This window comes from Alosa pseudoharengus, unplaced genomic scaffold (assembly GCF_046254945.1).
Source record: "Alosa pseudoharengus isolate Yale_2024_CS ecotype anadromous, Long Island Sound unplaced genomic scaffold, YU_APseudo_1.1 YU_APseudo_1.1_scf_10, whole genome shotgun sequence".
Lineage (NCBI taxonomy): Eukaryota > Metazoa > Chordata > Actinopteri > Clupeiformes > Clupeidae > Alosa > Alosa pseudoharengus.
In genome coordinates this window covers 35098630-35120508 of record NW_027468565.1, presented here as the reverse complement: position 1 = coordinate 35120508, position 21879 = coordinate 35098630, and the positions used below count along the sequence as shown (strand labels likewise).

Genomic DNA, 21879 nt, shown 5'->3' with positions numbered 1-21879 from the left:
GTTTTGCCACATTATATGCAACTACATTGTTTCATATTATTTGGCATGATATTGTTTTTCTTGTTTTGTAGATTAGATTGATATTATGCCCTTGGATGCATGCATGCATGTTTTGTATCGGGAAGGTATTTATTCTCAAAACGGTAAACTCTTCTTTTGTGTCCCTGACCTGGACTCAGATTGATAACATGGACATGGTCCCTGGGTGCCTTCTGTTGGCTGCCTTCCTGAGCGTCACTGCTTGGAAAGGGAAAAACATACCTTTGCCACACAACTATTAGTTATTACATTACATTACATTTGGCTGACGCATTTTTAACCAAAGCAACTAACAACATGGTTAACAGTTTAAGCTTTATAAAGCAATTCTCTCAACACTTATAGGACCATTTTAAAAAGCTCTAGTACAATAAGAATAAGTGCATCAGTGAGTGCTGTTTTTTAAACAATCGAGAGTCAGTTCTAGTCAGGTGGTAAGTGCTAGGATCAGCAAGACTAGTTATTACTACTAACTAGTTACTAACCCCTAACCCTAAAGAAGTGAGAGAGCAGTTATGTTAGGATGGAATTAATAACTATAGTGATATGTCAATTAAATATAATTTGTGTTACAACCTGGTACATTAATTAAGTCAAATAGCACCATAGACCACCATCTACAGTTCTACATTGCTGCCTTGACATTAAATAATTACAACTTGTGCAGCATTGCACTGTCTCTCCCTACAAGCTTTAAACTTGGCTTGACTCATTCCCATAGATAGGGGTACTCATTGATAGAGGTTTTGGGATACTATGTTATGTTTCCAAGCTGATATTCACTTTGAAAACTGGTTCTCTTTAGGTGAAGATTGTTTTTTTCATGTTCTAGTTCTGTTCTCTTACACTGTACAAAACATGTTCATTCTGACACTTCTGCAGACATCCCATGAGTGTTGGCTTTCATTTGATACCATTTCTTTATATATGGTCCTTGTGGTTGTGGAGATATTCAACATTTAGTGTTGGTATGTCATGTTGAGCAGGAAAAATCAGCTTAACAACCACCCTAATGATCATGCTTGCACATAAATTGGATTATATTGCACATTTGCCCAAAATTACAGTAGGTAACATGGAAGAAAATGAAAGCACTTTGGGAAAAAAATCCGCTTTTACCACTTATAAGAATATAGTGTTAAAATGGACAAAAAAACATTTTCTAAGCTGACAACCTGGCTAGAACACATGTTAAGGGGTTAAATATTAATACTGGATAGGTTGTATGCTTGTACCAAAAAGTGTCCGACAGAGTTTTAATATCAGTTTTGGCCCCCTGACTATACCTGTGACTCCATGATCTTTAATGCCTTATTAGTTAATTTAGGCTTAATTAACTGTGTTTAATAAGGATCCTTCAATCTGCTTGAGAGGTATAAAACAAACATTGCATGTCAACTATGACCTCACGTGACCTTGACCTATAGACCCAAGACATTAAACACCTACTAATTTCATCAAGAACTTATGGTGAGTAAGTACATCAAGTTTGGTAAAGATCCTTTTACCAGTATGGGAGATATCAGCTAATCTCTATATACGATTTTGGCCCAATAATCATTATACCATGGTCCATTCAAAGCTGTATATCTTTTTTCTGGTACAAATCTGCACTTTAGGCACCTGAAATTCTTAATCTACATGAAATTACGGTTCGATTGATACCAAATATCCTTTTGCTTTATTTACTTCCACCTTCAACCCTAATTCGCTCAGACTATATGAATTCTAGGCTACTAGATATTCTCCGAAATCACTGTCACACAGGAAATATTGACATTCTTACCTTCTGAAACAAAGGAAGCTACAAGGTAATAATTCCACTCATTATTAAGTCTTAACCTAATGATGTGTGACAGAACAAAAATTTAGCCTATATGAAAACCATGACCATGACAACCCAGGGACAGTTTAAGCAGCAATTATTGAATTATATCTGTTTGTATGGATGAAATCCCACATTGTTGAGCTGGATGTTTGTGTTTTAAATGGACAATAAAACTTTTGAGATAAAAAAGTTTAAATAAAAAGTAAATAAAAGTTAGTGTCTTCATGGGTCTTGATTGGTTTGAATCTTACCTTAAAGGGCGTTCTTTCAACGTGTCTTGGCAGGGACAGGTATCTAAGTCTCATGACCTCACCACAGGTGTGCCTCAGGGATCAGTATTAGGACCCTTGCTTTTCTCTATTTACACCACTTCCTTAGGTGATACCATTCGCTCCCATGGATTTGACTATCACTGTTATGCAGACGACACTCAACTTTACCTGTCTTTCCCACCTGATGACTCTAGTGTTTCCCACCGGATTTCTGCATGCCTTAAGGATATTTCAGCCTGGATGAAAGATCGGCACCTTCAGCTTAATCTCTCAAAAACAGAGTTTTTGGTGTTTCCAGCTAAAACAGCTATTCCCCAACAGATTAACATCCAGCTTGACTCAACTTCACTGACCCCAACTAGATCGGCACGAAACTTGGGCGTTGTAATTGATGACCGACTTAACTTCTCTGAGCATATAGCTTCTATTGCAAAATCATGTCGGTTTATGCTTTACAACATTAGGAAGATCAGACCTTATCTGACACAAGATTCCACACAACTTCTTGTTCAGACCATGGTCATCTCTAAGATAGACTATTGTAATTCACTATTAGCTGGTTTACCCGCTTGTGTAACAAGATCATTACAGCTGATTCAGAATGCTGGAGCACGCCTGGTCTTCAATCAGCCAAAGAGGACACATGTAACTCCTCTCCTAGTTACTCTCCATTGGCTCCCTATAGTAGCCAGAATTAAATTTAAATCTCTCACTTTGGCCTATAGGACACTAACTGGATCTGCTCCTAGTTATTTTAATTCAATAATCAAGCCTTACATCCCCAACCGCCCACTGCGGTCTTCTGGTGAGCGTCTGTTGTGTCGACCAGTCATGAAAACTAATTCCAGACTCTTTTCTTCAGTGGTTCCATGTTGGTGGAATGAATTGCCCAGTGCTCTCCATTCCTGTGGTAGTTTTGGGTCGTTTAAGAGGGGTCTAAAGACATTCCTATTCAACATATACTTGGTTGTTTAAGCGCTTATGTGTTATGGTTTGTATAATGTTGTTTTATTTCAATTGGGCTGTTAATTAATTTGACATTATTGTTTATTATTGATATTCTCCTTAATGTAGTCTTAGCATGTCATTGTTTTTATATTATTGATTGAATGGACATTATTATTTTATTATTGCCTTTCCCCTTTTTTCCCATTGCTTTTTATTAGGCTATTGATTGAATTGATATTATTGTGTATTATAACTACTCTCCTTATTATATTTTACCTACATTCTAATCTGTTCCATGTTCAATTTTAAATATTATTATGTTGTTTGTATTTATGTGTCGCTTTAGACAAAGGCGTCTGCTAAATCCATAACCATAACCATAACCATGGGTGCATGCACTGAGAGAGATGCTGTCACAGTAGGCCTATTTACACAATTGGCTTAGCCCCCTAATCCCCCACAGCTTTAAATAAAGCAGGGCAGGAGTGTAGAAGGAAATCCAGGGACACCCTCAACTATTCTGACACACATTGTGGACGTGTGACCTCATAGCTTGAATTGTGTGTGTGTGTGTGTGTGTGTGTGTGTGTGTGTGTGTGGATCAGTTGCATAAGTGTTCTTACACACAAAGGTAAATGTGATACCTCAATATAACTCCCAAATGTGAGCTGAGAGTTAAGAAAAGCAAAAGAGAGGTTGAGAATGAAAGATAACTGAGACTTTAAAATATGCAACTGTTGTTGTGTGTGTGTTTTATGTTTGTGTGTGTCTGAATGTGTGTGTGTATGTCTGAATTAGTCTGTGTGTGTGTGTGTGTGTATGCTGGGGATTCACTAAGGCCATGCATAATGTAATAATACTTGCGGGTGTTTGAAGCATAGTGTTTGAATTAGACCTCAGTGCCTAGGTGCCTATTTGACACACACTGGGATGATGTGTAAACCTGGTTTCCGTTCGGATGTTAGCATGCAAAAATCATCTCTCTTCCAACAGGTGTGATGCTAAAAGTAGCGCCCTGACAGGCAGAGATGTGCTAACAGACTATGTAAAGAGAAGAGCTCATGCACTTATTCTGGAGCTCCAACACCCTCTGGGGGAAATATGTCAGCCATCTCAAGCAGCAAGCTGTAAAGAGAAAACTCTCTCTTTACAACCTTTTGCTTATCTCTTTCTGTCTGTCTCCATCATCTTTCCCACCTCCTCTCTGTCTGTTTATTTTCCTCTCTTTGCTTCATAGTCATCTCTTTTCTCTCTGTTTCCATATCAGGGAATATGGAAGTGAACACAGACACCCCTGGGATTATTCAATTTGTGCTGATGGAAGTTTGATCTGTATGTAAACCCATGTGTTTGTGTGTGTGTGTGTGTGTGTGTGTGTGTGTGTGTGTGTGTGTGTCTAGCTGTGGTGAAGTGTGGTGTGTGCTATTTATTCCTTAACCTTTCTGTGTCTTTGGAAGCAGGTGTGGTGTGAGGAGTGCTGTGACAGAACTGGCTCCTCCTCCCCTGATCAAACAAGATAACAACCTAAACGGTCTCAAACACAGATACACACTCCCACACAGTGAACACAATTCATGGCTTTGAAGCAACTTTGAAACATGAAAGCTAATTAATTTCCCCATGCTTGTTCAGAAATGCAATAATCAAAGAAGATAAGTTCCTCTGTAGAAGCAAAATGGTGTGTGTTGTGTGAAGAGGGTCATCATCTGAACACAATAATCAACTTTATTGGTTGTTGCCAATGCAGCTTTAGATATACATTATACAGATATGCCTACTTGCATGTAATGTCATTGATTATTGATGGGAAATGTCATGGTCACATGATTATAAGTATGGCAATTAATATGACAGTGATTGGTTGTTTTTATGGAGTGTGAATTTAATGTCATGGGCTTGTCCAGCACTAACAAGAAGATTTACTGACTTATTAGACACACACACACACACACACACACACACAGAGAGAGAGAGAGAGAGAGACATATACACAGACATTGTCATCCATAAACTTAATACATGAACACATAATAGGCCAACCAAAGTTTATGCCCATACACAGTCCCTGAAACATGTACACAAATTTACCGCCCACTAATTCTTATCCCTTTATACAAAGACACACACACACACACACACACACACACACACACACAAACTTAAAACAATAAGGACAGCAGGTCTGTTTCACATTCCAAAGCTATATTTATTGTCCAAGTGATACACTCACGCCCATCATGCCTGTTGTGTGTGTCAGTCAAAGTCTGTCTGTCACCCTTAAAGCCCATTGTGTCTCACTCATAGGGGTTTAGTGTTCATTGTCGAACCAGCGGAACAACTCAGGTAAAACCTCCACTGTAGCTCACTTTCTCACACATTTACACACACACACATTCTCTCTCACACACACACAAATGTACCTCTACAGTAGATTCCATTTGCACAAGAGTGTGTATGTGTATCTGTGAATACGTCCTAGTATGTGTTAAGGTTTTATCATCTCAACTTTGTGTAGGCTACTGCATTAATACAGAGATTGTATGTATACAGACCGATGAGTGCATGGTAATTTTACTTAATGTGTGTGTGTGTAATGTTTGTATCATGTATTGTCATGTAAAGTCATTGTCTGAAAGTGTGCTATTTCTTGGCATTCAGGTGTCAACATGGCAGACGAGTGAGTACAGCATTTTATTTTCAGCAAAAATAAATATGAAGAGAAAGTGTAATAAAGTGCCATGAAATCCATATGCCTTTATAGATTGGCCTATTCAGAAATGTTTGCACGCACAGCCTCTAAAGGATTCTAAAGTAGACATTTGTGATGCAATGTCTGCAGTTTAATATTTGAGTATTTGAGCCCCCCACCACAACCCCCTGAAAAATGTTCAACACATGAAATTGTTCACTTGAAATTTTCAACACAGGAAACTTGTTTTTATGAATGTATCTCATTGCTTTCTCTCTCTCTCTCTCTCTCTCTCTCTCTCTTTATCCATGTGTCTAAAGTGATGTAAGTATATCTGTGTTCAGTGTTTTCAAAATTGTGTGTTATTATGCTTATTTTGAGAGTTTTTACTTTGTTCAGGGATACTTATGACGTGATTTCTTTGCATCTCTCTCTCTCTCTTTTTTATCACCTACTCTGTGTGTGCGCGTGTGTGTTCCATGCTTATGTCACATCCTGTCTCCTCTGGTGACAGCTCCATCACTCTTTCTTCTTCATTCTTTTCTTCCATTGTCTCTTGCTCCCTGTCAGGATGCCCCCCGGCCCATGTCCCCCAAGCAAATCCATGCAAAGGTAAGGCTCAGCACTGTCACAGTGCCTCCAACTGGTGTGGAGGAGTGTTACACAAAATAGGCCGTACTGAAATGCGTTAGTCCTCAGCTCAGGAGACACGGATTAAAAGAGTCTTCATTCTAAAATATACCGATGTCATTTGCATGTTCAACAACACATCTGAACTCTAGATGAACAACACCACAGATGCACGGTCACTAAAAGATGTCAGTATCTCAAGTGGTGTTCTAAAGTCTGGATGAAAGTCATTAAATGTATATAAAATAGCCAAAGATAGCCAATAGATTGGCTATAGATTAGGTATAGATTATAGATTAGCAGATTAGCTATAAAATAGCCAAAGAGAGCTTTTAAAGCAGGCCATGACACCCAGCATCTCTAATTTAGGTGCTCAAGTTGTGCATCAGTGTCTGTTGGCCTGGTTTCTGTGCGGAATCTATCTATGAAATCGTATCAGTTCCTGGCACCAGTAGACAGGCAGACTCCGTGCGGGCAGTAGCAGTGGCGTGTTTGGGAGTGAGGAGAGTCAGCTGTGTGGTGGGTTTTGGCCCCGCTGCACGTCGACAAGTTGATTTAGTGCCCACTAGCTGGTCCTATAAATGTCAGCCAACTCATAAGCATCTCATGTCTGGGTGACACTTCTGCTTAGGGTTCACACTTCCCAAAAAAACAATCCGCTGCACACTGTCCAAACAATACACACACACACACACACTCAATAAACAACTCGTACACTGTTAAACCTACAGCTGTCATATTGCATGTCCTCTGTGCTTTAAAATCAACAGAAGGAAGAATAACTGAAAATGTAAACAGGGACAAAAACATTCATCTGGTCTGTCTTGTAGTAAATTAACAAAAAGCCTGTGTTGTTTATTTGTGTAAGGAATAAATGAGCATAGATGATTATTTGTTTTACAGCCAAAGTCCAAGATCTCGGCCTCCAGAAAGTTGTCCCTGAAGGTAACTGCAGAGAGAAATGTGTGTGTGTTTGTGTGTGTGTGTGTGTGTGTGTGTGTGTGTGTGTGTGTGTGTGAGAGATACTCATATACATGTGTTTACATGAATCCGTGTGTGTGTGTGTGTGTGTGTGTGTGTGTGTGTGTGTGTGTGTGTGTGTGTGTGTGTGTGTGTGTGTGTGTGTGTGTGTGTGTGTGTGTGTAGATCCTGCTACTTCAGCGGGCAATGGACGACCTTGAGGCAGAAACGGTTGCTCGTGATGAGGAAAAAGTGCGCTACCTAGGAGAGAAAATCCCACCCCTTCAGACGTCTGGGCTGAAAATGGAAGAACTACAGGTGAGTGGCACACAGCTAATTCAATACGAAACCATGCAGACATTATACAACCCTCAGTATTCAACATCTGGACAAATCTTTTTCTTCTTATACCCTTATACTCTTTTATTTTTACCCTTTAGGTGTGAACTCTGCAAATAAAAACAGTATGTGTGTGTATGTCTCTTCTCTTAATAGAAACTGTGTAAACAGCTCCATGCCAAGATTGATGTTGTGGATGAGGAGCGGTATGACTGTGAGGCCAAAGTCATCAAGAATGGAAAGGATGTATGTCTCACACACACACATACATATACACACACACACGCACGCACGCACGCACGCACGCACGCACGCACGCACGCACGCACGCACGCACGCACGCACGCACGCACGCACGCACGCACGCAGGAATAAGCCTTTTAAGTTAATAATGCTGTGTGTTTGTGTGTGTGTGTGTGTGTGTGTGTGTGTGTGTGTGTGTGTGTGTTGTCTGTGTGAAAGTGTTTTTATCTGTGTATCCGTCTAGTTAACTCTGTGTGTGGGAGTGTGCGTGTGTACGTGTGTGAGTGTGTACGTGTGTGAGTGTGTGTGTGAGTGTGTTTATGTAAGTGTTGATATATGTTTGTTTGTTTATGTGTATCTCTGTCCTATCAGATCCATGAGCTGAAACTGAAGGTACAGGACCTGGGCGGTAAGTTCAAGAAGCCGGCCCTGAGGAAGGTGCGTGTGTCTGCAGAGGAGATGATGAAGGCCCTGCTGGGATCCAAACACAAAGGCACTATGGACCTCAGGGCCAACCTCAAATCTGTCAAGAAGGAGGAGCTCAAACAAGAGAAGGTACACACACACACACACACACACACACACACACACACACACACTCAAATGCATGTGTGTGTGTGTGTGTGTGTGTGTGTGTGTGTGTGTGTGTGTGTGTGTGTGTGTGTGGAGGGGGGTGTCTGTGTGTGTGTGTGTGTGGAGGGGGGTGTCTGTGTGTGTGTGTGTGTGTGTGTGTGTGTGTGTGTGTGTGTGTGAGAGAGAGAGAGAGAGTGTGTGTGTGTGAGAGAGAGAGAGAGAGTGTGTGTGTGTGTGTGTGTGAGAGAGAGAGAGAGAATGTGCGACATTGGTGTTACGACTGACCTGTATGAAATGTGTGTAGGCACCTGCTGAGGTTGGAGACTGGCGTAAGAACGTGGAGGCCATGTCTGGCATGGAGGGCAGGAAGAAGATGTTCGACGCCAGTGGCGGAGGTGGCCAGTGAGAGGTCACATGACCCTGAGAGGAGGAGCCGGGGAGGAGGAGGAGAGGCGGGGGATAAAGAGAAGAAAAGGAAGAGAGAAGGAGGAGAAAGGGGAGGAGGAGGAGAGGGAGGGCAGAATAAAGGACTGAGATGATGACTCAGAGAGATGAGTCTGTGTGTTCTGTGCTGTTGACAGACACACAGTCAAGGTTTAGCTTTAAGTTACTCTCTCTCTGCCCTCAGAGAGATCCAGACAAAGATGGAGCCCAATGAAGCTGAAATCAGCATGAATATTTCAACTTATTTATAACTCACTGACCCACTAAATACATCCGTCTGTAGAATACCCAGCCCTTGAGGACCACCCCAGGGCCTTGGTGGAGCTTACAGGATGAGTGTGTGTGCTGTCCTCCCTCCCTTCCTTCCTCTTCTCTCACAGATGGATTTATTACTGTTTTAAATAAAATGTTTTATAGCTTAACGCAGTGGTCCCCAAACTTTTTCTTTCGAGGGCCAGCTCACTATGCCTGGCTCTAAGAGAGGGCCAGAGACTCGGAGTATATTAGTAACCATAAATAGCTTAGTGCTGTGATCAACAGCAGTCTACCTTAGTTGAATATTCCATTACATTTAATCATAGGCTACTGCAATTTAATACCATTGTTAGCTGTGTTTATATTGCAATCATGCCATATCAGTGTAAAATGTAGCTGAAATGAAATAATACTAATAAAAAATAGCATTCCCAAAAGTATTAGCAGGGAGTCCCAAAAGTGTATTTTATTCAAAATGTGTGAACTCTGAACTCTGTGTCTTTGCATAGACAGCTCAAGTTGTGAACAAGCAATATCCTACAGATAATTTGAAGTTCTCAAACTATGAGAGTTTTGAAGTGCTGACAAAAACATCTGAAATGACCACTTTCACTCACCTGATGAGAACTTGAACGAGTGAACAAAAAATAGAAATAATTATCCCAGAAAGTCCCAGAAATATGACTTGAATAGAAGTTAGTTAGTTATTAACAATTAATTGATAAACTTGTAGAATACTTTGAGCAATGATGCAGTCAGCATAGACCTCTTACATTGTTTGCAGGTAGGCCTACATTTTATTCAGTTTTCGATGGTAAACGCGAAACAGCGCCAAAACAACCACCAGTGGACAAAAAGAGTATTACATGTGTACTGTTAAGACTCGCCATAGAGAATGAATGGGGGAAATTACGGAGGTTATAATTTGACGATGTCATGCGGGCCAGATGCTATATACCACGGACATGTTTTTGGGTGCCACCCAAAATGAGGTGGCGGGCCGTAGTTTGGGGACCACTGGCTTAACGTTACCAGACGTACATGATAAATATGTATGAGGCTGAGTCTGGGACATACAGTACATTATATTTGTGCTTTTTGACTTAATAAAAACATAATGAAATATGTAAATATTGGTTTTGTGGTGGTCTGTGTGTGTGTGGCTCTGTAAGTTGGCTGGTGTGTGTGTGTGTGTGTGTGTGTCTGTATAAGTACTGTGGAGTGTGTATGCATTGTAATGGTGGGGTTTGATCTAAAATAGGCAGCAGGGCCTTGAGATGATGTGCCTACTGTACATTTATTGAAGACCAGGATGGATGGTTGTCGTAGCAGTGGAATGACTGAGACAGAATTGACATGCCAGCAGACAGCTGTCCTACCCTACAGTGGCCTTGAAGGGCCCAAACATAACTTTACAATGGAATCTCTTCCAATGGGACCCTTCAACAGAGACAGATAAAGAGGCGAGACAGACAACTGTTCTTCTCTCTCTCTCTCTCTGTATGTGTGTCATCCACAGATATCTCAGGCCTAAAACTCAATGGAATTTCAAATATCCATTCATCCAATCACTTGTTGTTGTTACGGTCTCAGTCATAAAGTATTTGATCACCATTAAAAGCTTTGCATTTCCAACCAAAAGACAAAACCAATAAGACCACTTACACAGCTTCACTGTCTCTGGTCATGTGCTGCATGCAGTTAAACAGACAGAACAGACATTACAAAACAAGCAAGATAGGAACTACAAAAATAGGACTATAGTGGTGTGCCCACTGAAGCATGTCCACCCAGACTTTAGTTTTAAGGTAATCCCCATCAAAGTCTTTAAATGTAAAACATGTGAGACCATTTTGTCATTATTACATTATTGCAAATTTCCAGCCAAAATTTTAGCCTACATAATGCCTGTTCTTCATATATCTTTAAATGTAAATGAATGGGACATGGGAAACAACATTGTTGATGATTTCTAACCCCTTATATTTATATCTGTAAATTATTTCCATTCTCTTCCATTCCTATCTGTAAATCATTTCTATTGTGAAGCCAACTGCAATGGCTGTGGTTTTGAATGTTGTACTTTTTATATTGAGGTCATATGAGAAGATCTATTCTAAGAGAGGTCGTCCCCTTGCATTGTTTATAGTCACCATGTCATAATTCAAGTTCTTCCATCTCCAGGTCAGATTTAGTGTCAAGTGCTCTGCATTTATCTACATCCATTGTGCTGCCCTGCATACAAAGCTTTGAGAACTGAGGAATTTCTAATGACTATTTCTGATTAATGTTTAGAGCTTCTTACTAAACTTCCAAACATGGTAGACCAGAATGCTGAAAGTGGGACTCTGGACTGCAAGTCCTGATCCACATGATGATATTTTGGATTTTAGGAACACCAGTCATGACACCATATCAATACAGTGAGAGTAAAACAGGAAGTTTCATATCTACATACATAAAGGCATTCAGACATTTATATTCATAAACATATGTCTAAAGCTTAATAACATTATGACAATTGTCGATACGAATGTAGGTCAAGTAAATAGTAGTCAAGTGTCTAGTTCCTTTTTTCTTCCAGCTAATATAAGGTTGAAGTGTGTGTTTGTGTGTGTGTGTCCTCAAGCACACATATAAAGCAGGGAGGACCATTTAGGTGAGCTCAATACCTGATATGGTGATATGACCATACAGTGCATACAGAACGCTTCACTGTTTCCACATTTTGTTATGTTTCAGACTCATCTTAAAATTGATTCAATTAATTTTTTTCTCATCAATCTACACACAATACTCCAACACTCCACAAAAAAAACGTGGTGGTGTTTGGAATGTTTTGTAAATGTATAAAAAATAAAAGACTATAATATCCATTTACATAAGTATTCAGACCCTTTGTTATGACACTTGTGAGCTCTGGTGCATCCTACTTCTTCAATGGTCAATGGTCCTTGAGATGCTTCTACAACTTGTTTGGAGTCTACCTGTGGTGGCCAGGAGGTGGCGCAGTTCTGTCCCAGCACGCAGCACAAGGTGCAGCCTCACGAGTCCAGGCTCACACTGATAATGAGTAATGAGAGTGAATGACCACAGCGATTAGGAACTGCAGAAACGCAGGACCACACTGGTTAATAATGACAGTGAATGGCTACAGGACACTGGGATTAATCAAAGACATGAACATAGGATCACTGATTAGTAACGAGAGTGAATGAACACTGGTCACAGTAATGAGCAACTGCAGAAATTCAGGATCACACTGAATGATGATGCAGATGAACACAAGATCAAATTTATAGGTTTAATTTTCGGTTTCAAGATTGTTTTGTATTGATTTGATTTGATTGACTTTTTGGCAATAATGAAAAAAGAAAATTGGCACAGAAATGTTCACTAATGTTTTAACTCCACTGTACTTGTACCTGTGCAATCCATTGAATATGGAGGCCTACAGTGTTTATTTTAATTTCAAGACTGTAAAATTAATACAATTTGATCAACAAATGTTGAATGTTGAATATTTCTGTGGTTCTTGCTCACACCTTTTATGCAAACTCCACAAGTTTAAAAGTTTTTTAAAAGTGAAAGTAAAAGATACTACTTCTGTAAAGCAAAGAATGTAAAAACAATTTATTGTAACTAACAACCACCCTTGAAGACATTGGGGCACTTTTCTTCAAGACAAGGCCTCTCAAACTTAAAAAAAAAATGATTGAAAAAAGGTTTTAGCTTACAAAGTCTCAAAGCACAGTTTTCACTTACCAGAAGTTCACACCTTTCTTTTCTGCTCTTAAGACTACAGTGATGTGAAACTTAAGGGACTATGTGCCTGTATTGCGCTGGCCTTATTAAAAAAAAAGACCCAATTTCAGCATTTAATCTCACAGTAGCCTATAACAGGCTTTTGACTTATCTTTTATTTCCGAACTAAAAAGTCTGACCTTTAAGGCACCCCTGAGTCAACAAGGCTATCATATCAGTATAGTGCAAAGGACTGGAATGTATAGCTGCATAGCTTCAAACATTACATAGAGGAAAAAGGAACACCTTCATACCAGAAATAACAGTTTCATACCAATGACTGCAATGACTTATTTCAAACATACACCATCCATACTGACCAGGCAAACCTGAGCAATCTCCACCCGCATATATCTACAATAGGGTTTTACAGATAGTCTACACACACACTGACATGGGCCTAAGAAGTTCCACAAACATTTCATAACATTTTTGGTTATTTCATCAGACAAGACAACACAACAGCTCATTAAGCATGTTTTTCCTGTGGTCGGGCAGAGCGACCTGAACAGAGTCCTGAACAGAGTGTGCTAGGACATCTTAAATCTGCCCTGTGCGTCGTCTCCTCAGGCGGTGGGGACAAAGAGGAAACCTCTTCTTAACCTTCCAAAAAGTCTGGAGGGGTCATGCTTGGTTAGAGCATGAGAGAGATAGTGAGAGAGAAAGAGAGAGAGAGAGAAAGAGAGAGAGAGATGAAAGACCTAAAACTGACAGAGAGACTAAGATGGCCTCAGGAGTAATTGCAGGTCTGGCCTATGGAGGGCACTCTCTTTAGACCGCAGGCTGAAGTACCTTTACAGTGGGACCTGAGACATAAGACGACTCTAGGATTACACATCACTTCAGCAACCACAGACAGCCTTGGGCACTTTTTTCAGTGGTGTGTGGCTACTTCACACATAGAGTCTCCAGCTCATCAACAAATTCAGAAGAGTTCATCTTTTTTCTTTTCCACGTCTGAAAATTGAACATCTCAATATGTAGTTATGAAAGATGTATCATCTTTACTAGTTTCATGGTGTAGCATTCCACACAGGCCTGCTCAACAATAGACTCTCCAGTTAGTATAGTACCATCTGCATACTATCAACTCTGGTTATTCATTGTGCTGTATCGCTCAACTGACACAACTGACTTAAGCCGATTAAAAAAAAAATACATCAAAGAACACTTGATAGAGAGTATCTATAGAGTCATAACTCCTTCATAAGTTAAATGTCATGATATATCCCCTTTGGTTCAGGAGGATAAATCTGTTGAACAGCAGCTTCTTTGCTAGTGGTGGAAGGCACATCATTATCTTCTCACAATGGCTTCAGTCTTTGGCAGGAATAGCACTTCAACTTGTCTTCTGCCTCACATGGAGAGACACGAGATCCTTGTGCAACACTCAAATACTGTTGTACAGTATGTTTTTGTTGTTTTATTGCAGGAATAGGCCATTTTGTCCCTGTGGGGATGATGTAGCAACACACAGATAAAAGCTCCAAAATGCCAGGAAAGGGTGTGTGTGAAGGTGCACATATAAAATCCAGAGGACAATCCATCCATTCAAAGACATGTCACTTAGAAACAATGTAAAAAAGAATATTAAATAAATAAACAAATACTTCACCAACCTACAGACCTGACTGTATAAACACACATTCTTCACAGTTCTCTCTTCAGTAGAAATCCTTGCCAAAAAAAAAAAAACAAGAAAGAAAAAAACAGAGTTGCAATGTCAACAGGATTATTAATCAATCCCAGACAGGATAAGAGAAATGTAGCCCTTCGTCCCATCCTTTCGTGCTCCTGAGACTGTATATACCTGACACAGAAGGTCAACCAATCACAATGCTGGAATGCCTGTGGCTGGTAGAGTATTTAAAGTGCCCTGTTGACTGTTGGCGAGCAGGTAGCCATGGTTACGTGGGCATTCTGAGCATCTGTCGGTTCCACATGCCACGTTTGGAGTGGTAGTGGTGCAGGAAGTTCCTTAAGTGGAGACGCTCCACCTCAAGCCCCAACTGCAGGATCCTGACCAGACCAGAGAGGACCAATTACATAACATCCCTCAGAGAGGTCAGAGTGGTGTGTGTGTGTGTGTGTGGGTGTATATGTGTGTGTGTGTGTGTGTTTGCGTGTGTGCATGCGTTCGTATGTGTGTGTGTGTGTGTGTATGTGTATATGTGTGTGTGTGTACGTGTATATGTGTGTGTGTGTACGTGTTTGCGTGCGTGCATGCGTTCGTTCGTGCGTGCATGCGTGCGTGTGTGTGAATGTGTGTGTGTGTGTGTGTGTGTATTCCTCACCTGTCCAGTAACTCCCAGTCCTCTCCTCCCCAGCGATTGGTGAACTCATGAGTGTTCATTCCTCCAGCAGCGATCAGATCAGATTTATAGATACCCAACAAGCCAAAGCCATTCACCTCCCAAAACCCTTCACATACAAACACACACACACACACACACACACACACACACACACACACATACATTCAAAGTGAAAAGGGGTGTTGAAAATATGACAAATATTTAATAGTGTTTCATTTTTCTGTGTATGCTTAAGCATGTGCATATATGTGTGTGTGTGTGTGTGTGTGTGTGTGTGTGTGTGTGTGTGGTGTGTATGTGTGTGTGTGTGTGTGTGTGTGTGTTTGTGTGTGTGGGTGTGTGTGTGAAAATATGACAAATATTTAATAGTATTTCATTTTTCTGTGTATGCTTAAGCAAGTGCATATGTATGTGTGTGTGTGTGTATGTGTGTGTGTGTGTGTGTGTGTGTGTGTGTGTGTGTGTACCATCTGGTTCCTGAGGTGTAGCTCCACAGTTGAGTCTCATGACCACGGGAGCGAAGGCCATCTTGCCCTCCACACAGTGTTTCCTCACGCTGTCCACGAAGCCCATGGGGAAATGGATATGCAGATCACACAGGAACACAATACTGTGCTCATCCTGAAAGAAACACACACACACATACACACACAAACACACATAGAGATGGGGACACAAAATCAGCTTGAGGATCAGCTCCATAAGAACTACTGTACCTTAATTCAGGCTCATTGAACATGCAGATAAAAGTTGGTTACACTTTACTTGACAGTGTCGACATAAGAGTGACATGACAGTGTCATGATTGTTAAACGTTTATGATATAACGCTTCTGTTATTAAGTGACTTTCGGTTTTTGTCATAACAAGTTAGGGTTAGGGTTGGGGTTGGGGTTAGGATTAGGGTTAGGTTTCATGTGTCATGACAGTGTCATGTGTTCATGACAGTGTCATGTCACTCTTATGTCGATACTGTTAAGTAAAGTGTTACCGAAAAGTTATTCATATCAATGACAATAAATCAAGCTCACACACAAACAGCTATGTAGACGTGGAATATTTTCTTTTTCCCGTGTTGTCTCAGAGACCACATATGTATCTATTGGAAGTCTTCTGTGTGTGTGTGTGTGTGGGGAGGGGGGGGGGGGGGAGTGGATGTGGGTGTGCGACGCGTGTGTGTGTGTGAGTCTGTCAGTGTGCTACTCACTTTGATGAGTTCTATTCCAGTCTGTAGTCCGGCAGCTCGCTCAAAGTTTCCATTCAGCCGCACATACTGATAGCTGGAAAAAACACACACACACAAAGAGAGAGAGATAGGGAGATAGGGAGATAGGGAGAGAAAGGGAGAGAGAACGAGTACAGTTAGATGTGGTGGCGTATGGTCTGTGTGAAGCAGAGGTGGCCAGTCGGGATAAGGAGAACAGCTCTCTCTCTGTGTTCCTGTACACCACTTTACTCCTGGATTACCTCACCCAAGAATTTGATCTCTAGCCATAATGATTCTTATAAATAATTAAAAATTGAATTTTGTTTGTCTTTTGTCTGCATTCAAACTTGAGGATGTTTTGAAGAATGTATGAATATAGATGATTCCTCAATAAAAAAAGATTTGAAATAAATACTTCTTGATTAAAAGAAGTCATCTATTTGATATATCATTAAATAGCATTCAACAAGCCTACACATATGTGTTTTGGCTGCCTGATGAACGATTGAAAATGTTTAAATAAGTTGGCCCTAATCTCTTTGTACCTCACCAGCTGCCATGTGAAGTTCAGCCTAGAACAACCTGCACATTACAATCTACACTCTGCATGATTCCCTGGCAAAAGAAAGTTGAATGTCCCCTACACACGTTTCAATACAAACTCTATCTAATGTGAACTTTATTCCATTTACTTCTCCATGACACGGCCTTAAAGCCACAGATTGGTGTTGTTCTCCTGGCCTACACACACAAAGATGACAGGTGCTCTATTCATAGTGGTACGATGACGGTAACAGCACACACATTCTTTTACATGGATGAAAGGACGAATATTATATTCAGTCAATATTAGGAATTCAGCTGATTAAACATTAGCCAGGCTACATGCAAAAGATTAAGTTGGAAAACATCTGAGGCGATACTACCTTGAGTCAACAACCAAGAGACATAGTGTAAATGTAAATTTGAGGCCTGGCTGACTGAGTTGGGGCTTTAAGGAGAATTCCGGCGATTTTTCACATTGACCTCTGTTTCTCGAGGTCACCAAGTACTGTCGGTATGGGAAAAAAAACAACAGCTTGAGTTGCTTCAGCCAACTGCTAGAGCTACCAGGCAGCCACAGTGCTACAATCTGGGGGCATCAACATGGGGGCTCATGAACATGCCCCCAGAGAATTCTCCTTTAATTTGTAACCAGACTGGTTGAGGCAATGTGGAGATGCCTTTAAGAGGTGAAGTTGATAGATTTGTGTAGAGTGCCGTGTCTGTCAAAGCTCAGGGGACTGTAACTGACTAAGGTTAAGGTGTGTGTATGTGTCTGTGTTTTTATTATTATTTTTCGTTAATATTATCTTTTATTTGTATCATTATTTTATTTTTTACTTGTTGCTTGTATGTTTTGTCTTTCTCTATCTGTGTGTGTGTGGCGTTCTTAGGTGTAAGTGTGTGAGATAAGAGGCTGCGGTTAACCTTGGCAGGCTGGCATTTTGGAGGCTCTGCAGGATGTCCATATCTGTGCTCTCGTAGTCAGTGATGATGATGTTGAAGTTCTGGTCCCCCGTGGCCTGGTACAACTCTTCCATGTCAGATATGAACTGCTGCACCCAACGAGCCTGGTTCTTCACTACACACAAACATATGATTCTTTTAAGCTCCCTTTCATGGATACAGTACGTCGGTTTCAAACATATGTTTCTGTTTCTGTTTAAGCTCCCTTTAATGGATACGTCTGTTTCATACAGTACATTGATCAGTTTTGTCTGTATCCATAAGCTTGAAGTGAATGGACACAAAATGGACTAAATCAAATATAGAGGATGGACAGAGGCTCTGTACGCATTCAATACTGGTTTTAAATGTTGAGCATAATTGAGGCATAATTGTGTGTGCATGTGCGTGTGTGAGTCTATGAGTGTGTTGTAATTTCTCTCATTCTAACCTGGAACAATAAAATGGACAGTGGCTCTGGGGTTCCACTGGAAGCCAACTGGGTTGCATAGCAATGGTTCTTGGCTACCATGGATGTATCCTTGGCGACCGGGGAGAAGGTAGACATATTGTGACACTCGCACCTGATGCCCCTTGGCATCCAAGAGCTCCAGTTCCAGCAGGTAACGGCTGCCGTGCATGACATCCACACGCTTCTCAACATTCACCACCTGCACAAGAGTGTACTGCCTGCACACACACACACACACACGTTTATCCTTAGTCACTTCACTGTATTTAAGAGGATGGTCATCCTCTAAAACACACACACACACACACACACACACACACACACACACACACACACACACCTACTCACTTCTGGGTTTTCCTGTTGAGTTTCTCCATTAAGGCCTGAACGACACGCAGTGCGTCTGGTTGGCTGAGAAGCAGGTTTCCCGACACATTGCAGTTCAGGTCTATCCAGTCACTGCGCATCTTGTGAAGATCCATAGGCTTCAGCTGGAACGTTTGTGCCCAGTTCACTTCCGGGTCATAGGGCACCTGCTCTTCCCAATCATCCCAGTTCTGCCACTGATCAGTGTCGTCATACTCCTCATTGGTTCCATATCCGTCAGGCACATTGCCCTCCTCTGGCTCCGCCTCTTCCTCCTTGCCATGGACACTGTTGCCAGCTACTAGTGGGGGAGGAGCTGCCTGGAGCTGAATCTGCTTGCTGTGTTTATTAATGTCATTGGCTATCTCTCCGTCAATCAATGACAACTGGTCTTTGCGTGCTGTGTCCACATAAAGCTTGTTTTGGTTCCGGTCCAGTTTGTCCTGCCAGTCCTGCTTGTCTCTGAGGTCTGTTTTTGGTAATGCTCTGTTGGAGTCCTCTTCCACTTCCTGTTTCACAGGAGACTCCTCCCACCTCCTCCGTCTCTGCCCCTTGGCTCTGATAGGGCCCAGATGTTCTGGCGGGTGGGGCTCCACAATTGGCTTCTGAAGCCTAACTGACCCCTGTAAGTCTTTGGGCGGGTCCAGCACATCTTGGCGTAAGTTCTGATTGAGTTGATCCTGGGGTCCTCTTACTGGAATATGAGCCTCTTTGGGTGGATTCCGATCTCCTCTGATTGGATGATGAGCCTCTTTAGGTGGATCCTGTGTTCCTCTGATTGGTAGATGAGCCTCTTCGGGTGGGTCCTGTGCTCCTCTGATTGGTAGATGAGTCTCTTTGGGTGAATCCTGGGCTCCTCTGATTGGAAGTTGACCCTCTTTGAGTAGATTCCGGTCTGCTTTGATTGGAAAATGAGGGTCTTTGGGTGGATTCTGCTCTTCTCTGATTGGGAGAGGCACATATTTGGGTGGAGCCTCTTCTCTGATTAGAGGATGAACATCCTTATGCTGACCCTCTGCAGCTTTGGGAAGGTTGTGTGATTTTGGGAGAGACGCACCCACATCCCACTCCACTCTGGCTGCTCTCTTGCCCTGCTGTTGGCCCTTGGCCGACACTAGTTTCTCCCTCTCCACAAGATGGCGCTGGTGCTGTGGAGCTGCTTTCTCAGGCATCTCCTTCTCCTTGTGAAGGTTCTGTGATAGCTGCTGGGCTATGTTGGGGATGTTCTGCTGTCCTTCACGCTCTCCTCCTCTTCCTCCTCCTCTGAGATGTTCCTCCCTTCGGTTCTCCTCTCCTGCAGGTTCCTTTGCTCTGTTCCTTCTTCTCCGCTGTTGCGCCCTTTCCCTCTTGCCTCTGACTGGCTGTGGCTCCTCTTCCAGGTTTAGCTTGGGCATGTGCTGTTCTCCCATTAAGGTGTCATGGTGAGGTCCTTCCCTGGGAGGGTCTTCAGCCAGTCTCTGAGCAATTACAGGCCCCTCTCTTTGATTCTGTCTCCGCCCATGTCTCCGCAACTCAACTCTAACTGGTTCCTGCTCCGGTACTGCATGCTCATTCCCTTGTTGGTTCTCAATTGAGTTCTGTGGTTTCCTGAGTTGGTTATTCCCCTCTCCATCCAGATTCTGCCCCTCTTTGGAGATGTTCTTTGAATGTTCTGGTGGTTTCTTTGGCTGGCTTGCTGGATTCCCTCGAGGTCTGGATGATTTCTTTTTTGGCAGGTTCTCTAGCTGGCCTGCTGGGACCTGGTGTTCTAAAGGTGGAATGTTCTTCCTGTTGAGACTAAAGAGCTTACGCTGGCGATGGTGGGCATAGTCATCGTAATCATCTCCATAATCAGGGATCTCATTTCCGTTAATCTCTCTGTCTATCTCTCTGGCACGTAACTCCCCCCAATCCAGCTCTGAGAGAGAGGGGGGGGGGGGGGTATGGAAAGACAAGAACCGACTTTAATTCATTGATACATTGCCTCCATAACACACCATAAAACACACAGATGGAGGCCAAAGTGAAAAGAGGGATAAAATAGGTGAGGGATGAATAAGAGTGAAAGAGAGACGTCTGACCTGAATGTTTGAGGTCACCGTCACGGTCAACACCATCCAGATTCATGTTCCACGCGAAGCCCAGTCTGACAGGGGAACACAAAGCGTCTGGATGTCAGATTACTGACAGACTAAGTGTATTATTTCTACAGGGTGCAGATTAAAATCGCTTGACAGGTTGCTTGACAGGTTAACATCAGATTACATCTATGTGTTACATCTAGATTAAAATAAGGATCATTAATTGCTAACAGATAATCAACATAATTATTTATATGTTACAATTAGAATATAACCTATGTTCTGAATTATGGTATGTGGCAGCTTTTAGAACAGTAAATAAAAGGAAATTAAAGAAAAATAATTTGAGAAAATTAAGTATATAGGAAGACAATAAAAAGGAAAAGCTTGTAGGCTACAGAAGAAATATGTGTGGAGTGTGTGTTAAGATCATGTGTACAGTACAACGTAGGCGCCACCTGTAGGATGAAATGGAAAGTGCACTCAGACCCTTCCTCATGCAGTGTGCGCTAGTCTAGTTGATAACTCTTCAGGTGATTTTGATGAGAGCAGCAGGTAAGACCATCTGTGGTTCCCTTTTTCACACTAATCAGCAATGCTGTTTTTATCATTGTGGTTTTAATCATCATATCACTCACTGACCTGGGGTGATACACTGACTTGTAGAAGCATTTGTTGTCTTCCTCCATGTGTGTGAGCCGTGTGTAATCATTGGGGTAGACATAAGAGAGATAAACCTGTTGATCAAAAAAACATACGCGCACACATACACACACACGCACACACACTCGCACACACAGACGCACACACAGACGCACACACACACACACACACACACACGCACACACACACGCACACACACACAGTATACTATGAGCCTTGTATGTAGTGTAAAGAACTGTATAAAATCATGTGTGTGTATGGGTGTAAATATAGGTGTGTGTGTGT

General features: G+C 41.7%; 2 protein-coding genes across 5 annotated transcripts in view; one reads left to right on the top strand and one right to left on the bottom strand.

Moving 5' to 3' along the window:
* Positions 1-6304: 6304 nt before the first annotated feature.
* tnni1c (troponin I, skeletal, slow c) lies at positions 6305-10351 on the top strand. The gene is made up of 6 exons (XM_076302283.1): positions 6305-6388; positions 7310-7351; positions 7553-7684; positions 7862-7951; positions 8321-8503; positions 8826-10351. Exons 1-6 carry the CDS (start codon positions 6362-6364, stop codon positions 8925-8927), a joined length of 576 nt encoding a protein of 191 aa, XP_076158398.1. The 5' UTR covers positions 6305-6361; the 3' UTR covers positions 8928-10351.
* Positions 10352-12510: 2159 nt separating this feature from the next.
* Positions 12511-21879, bottom strand: part of b4galnt3b (beta-1,4-N-acetyl-galactosaminyl transferase 3b) — a 32326-nt gene continuing 22957 nt past the window's right edge. The window contains exons 12-22 of one of the 4 annotated variants that reach the window (XR_012983704.1): positions 21574-21668; positions 20932-20996; positions 18854-20768; positions 18485-18723; positions 18016-18169; positions 16546-16618; positions 15807-15960; positions 15319-15445; positions 14835-15043; positions 14644-14700; positions 12511-14474 (exon numbers count right to left, since the gene is read on the bottom strand). Coding sequence is in view for 1 of the 4 variants with exons in the window: in XM_076270901.1 (XP_076127016.1) it covers positions 14932-15043; positions 15319-15445; positions 15807-15960; positions 16546-16618; positions 18016-18169; positions 18485-18723; positions 18854-20768; positions 20932-20996; positions 21574-21668 (2934 nt within the window). In the remaining 3 variants the exon portion in view is untranslated. Of the gene's footprint in view, positions 15044-15318; positions 15446-15806; positions 15961-16545; positions 16619-18015; positions 18170-18484; positions 18724-18853; positions 20769-20931; positions 20997-21573; positions 21669-21879 lie in introns of all 4 variants that reach the window. The other 3 variants (XR_012983703.1, XR_012983702.1, XM_076270901.1) reach the window with 3 other exon arrangements.

What these genes read in the sequence shown, in the direction of transcription:
- tnni1c (XM_076302283.1), top strand. Translation starts at nt 6,362, where the DNA reads ATGTCCCCCAAGCAAATCCATGCAAAG. An exon ending in CCAAGCAAATCCATGCAAAG is followed by an intron (nt 6,389 to 7,309) that starts GTAAGGCTCAGC and finishes TTTGTTTTACAG; the next exon opens with CCAAAGTCCAAGATCTCGGC. An exon ending in TCATCAAGAATGGAAAGGAT is followed by an intron (nt 7,952 to 8,320) that starts GTATGTCTCACA and finishes CTGTCCTATCAG; the next exon opens with ATCCATGAGCTGAAACTGAA.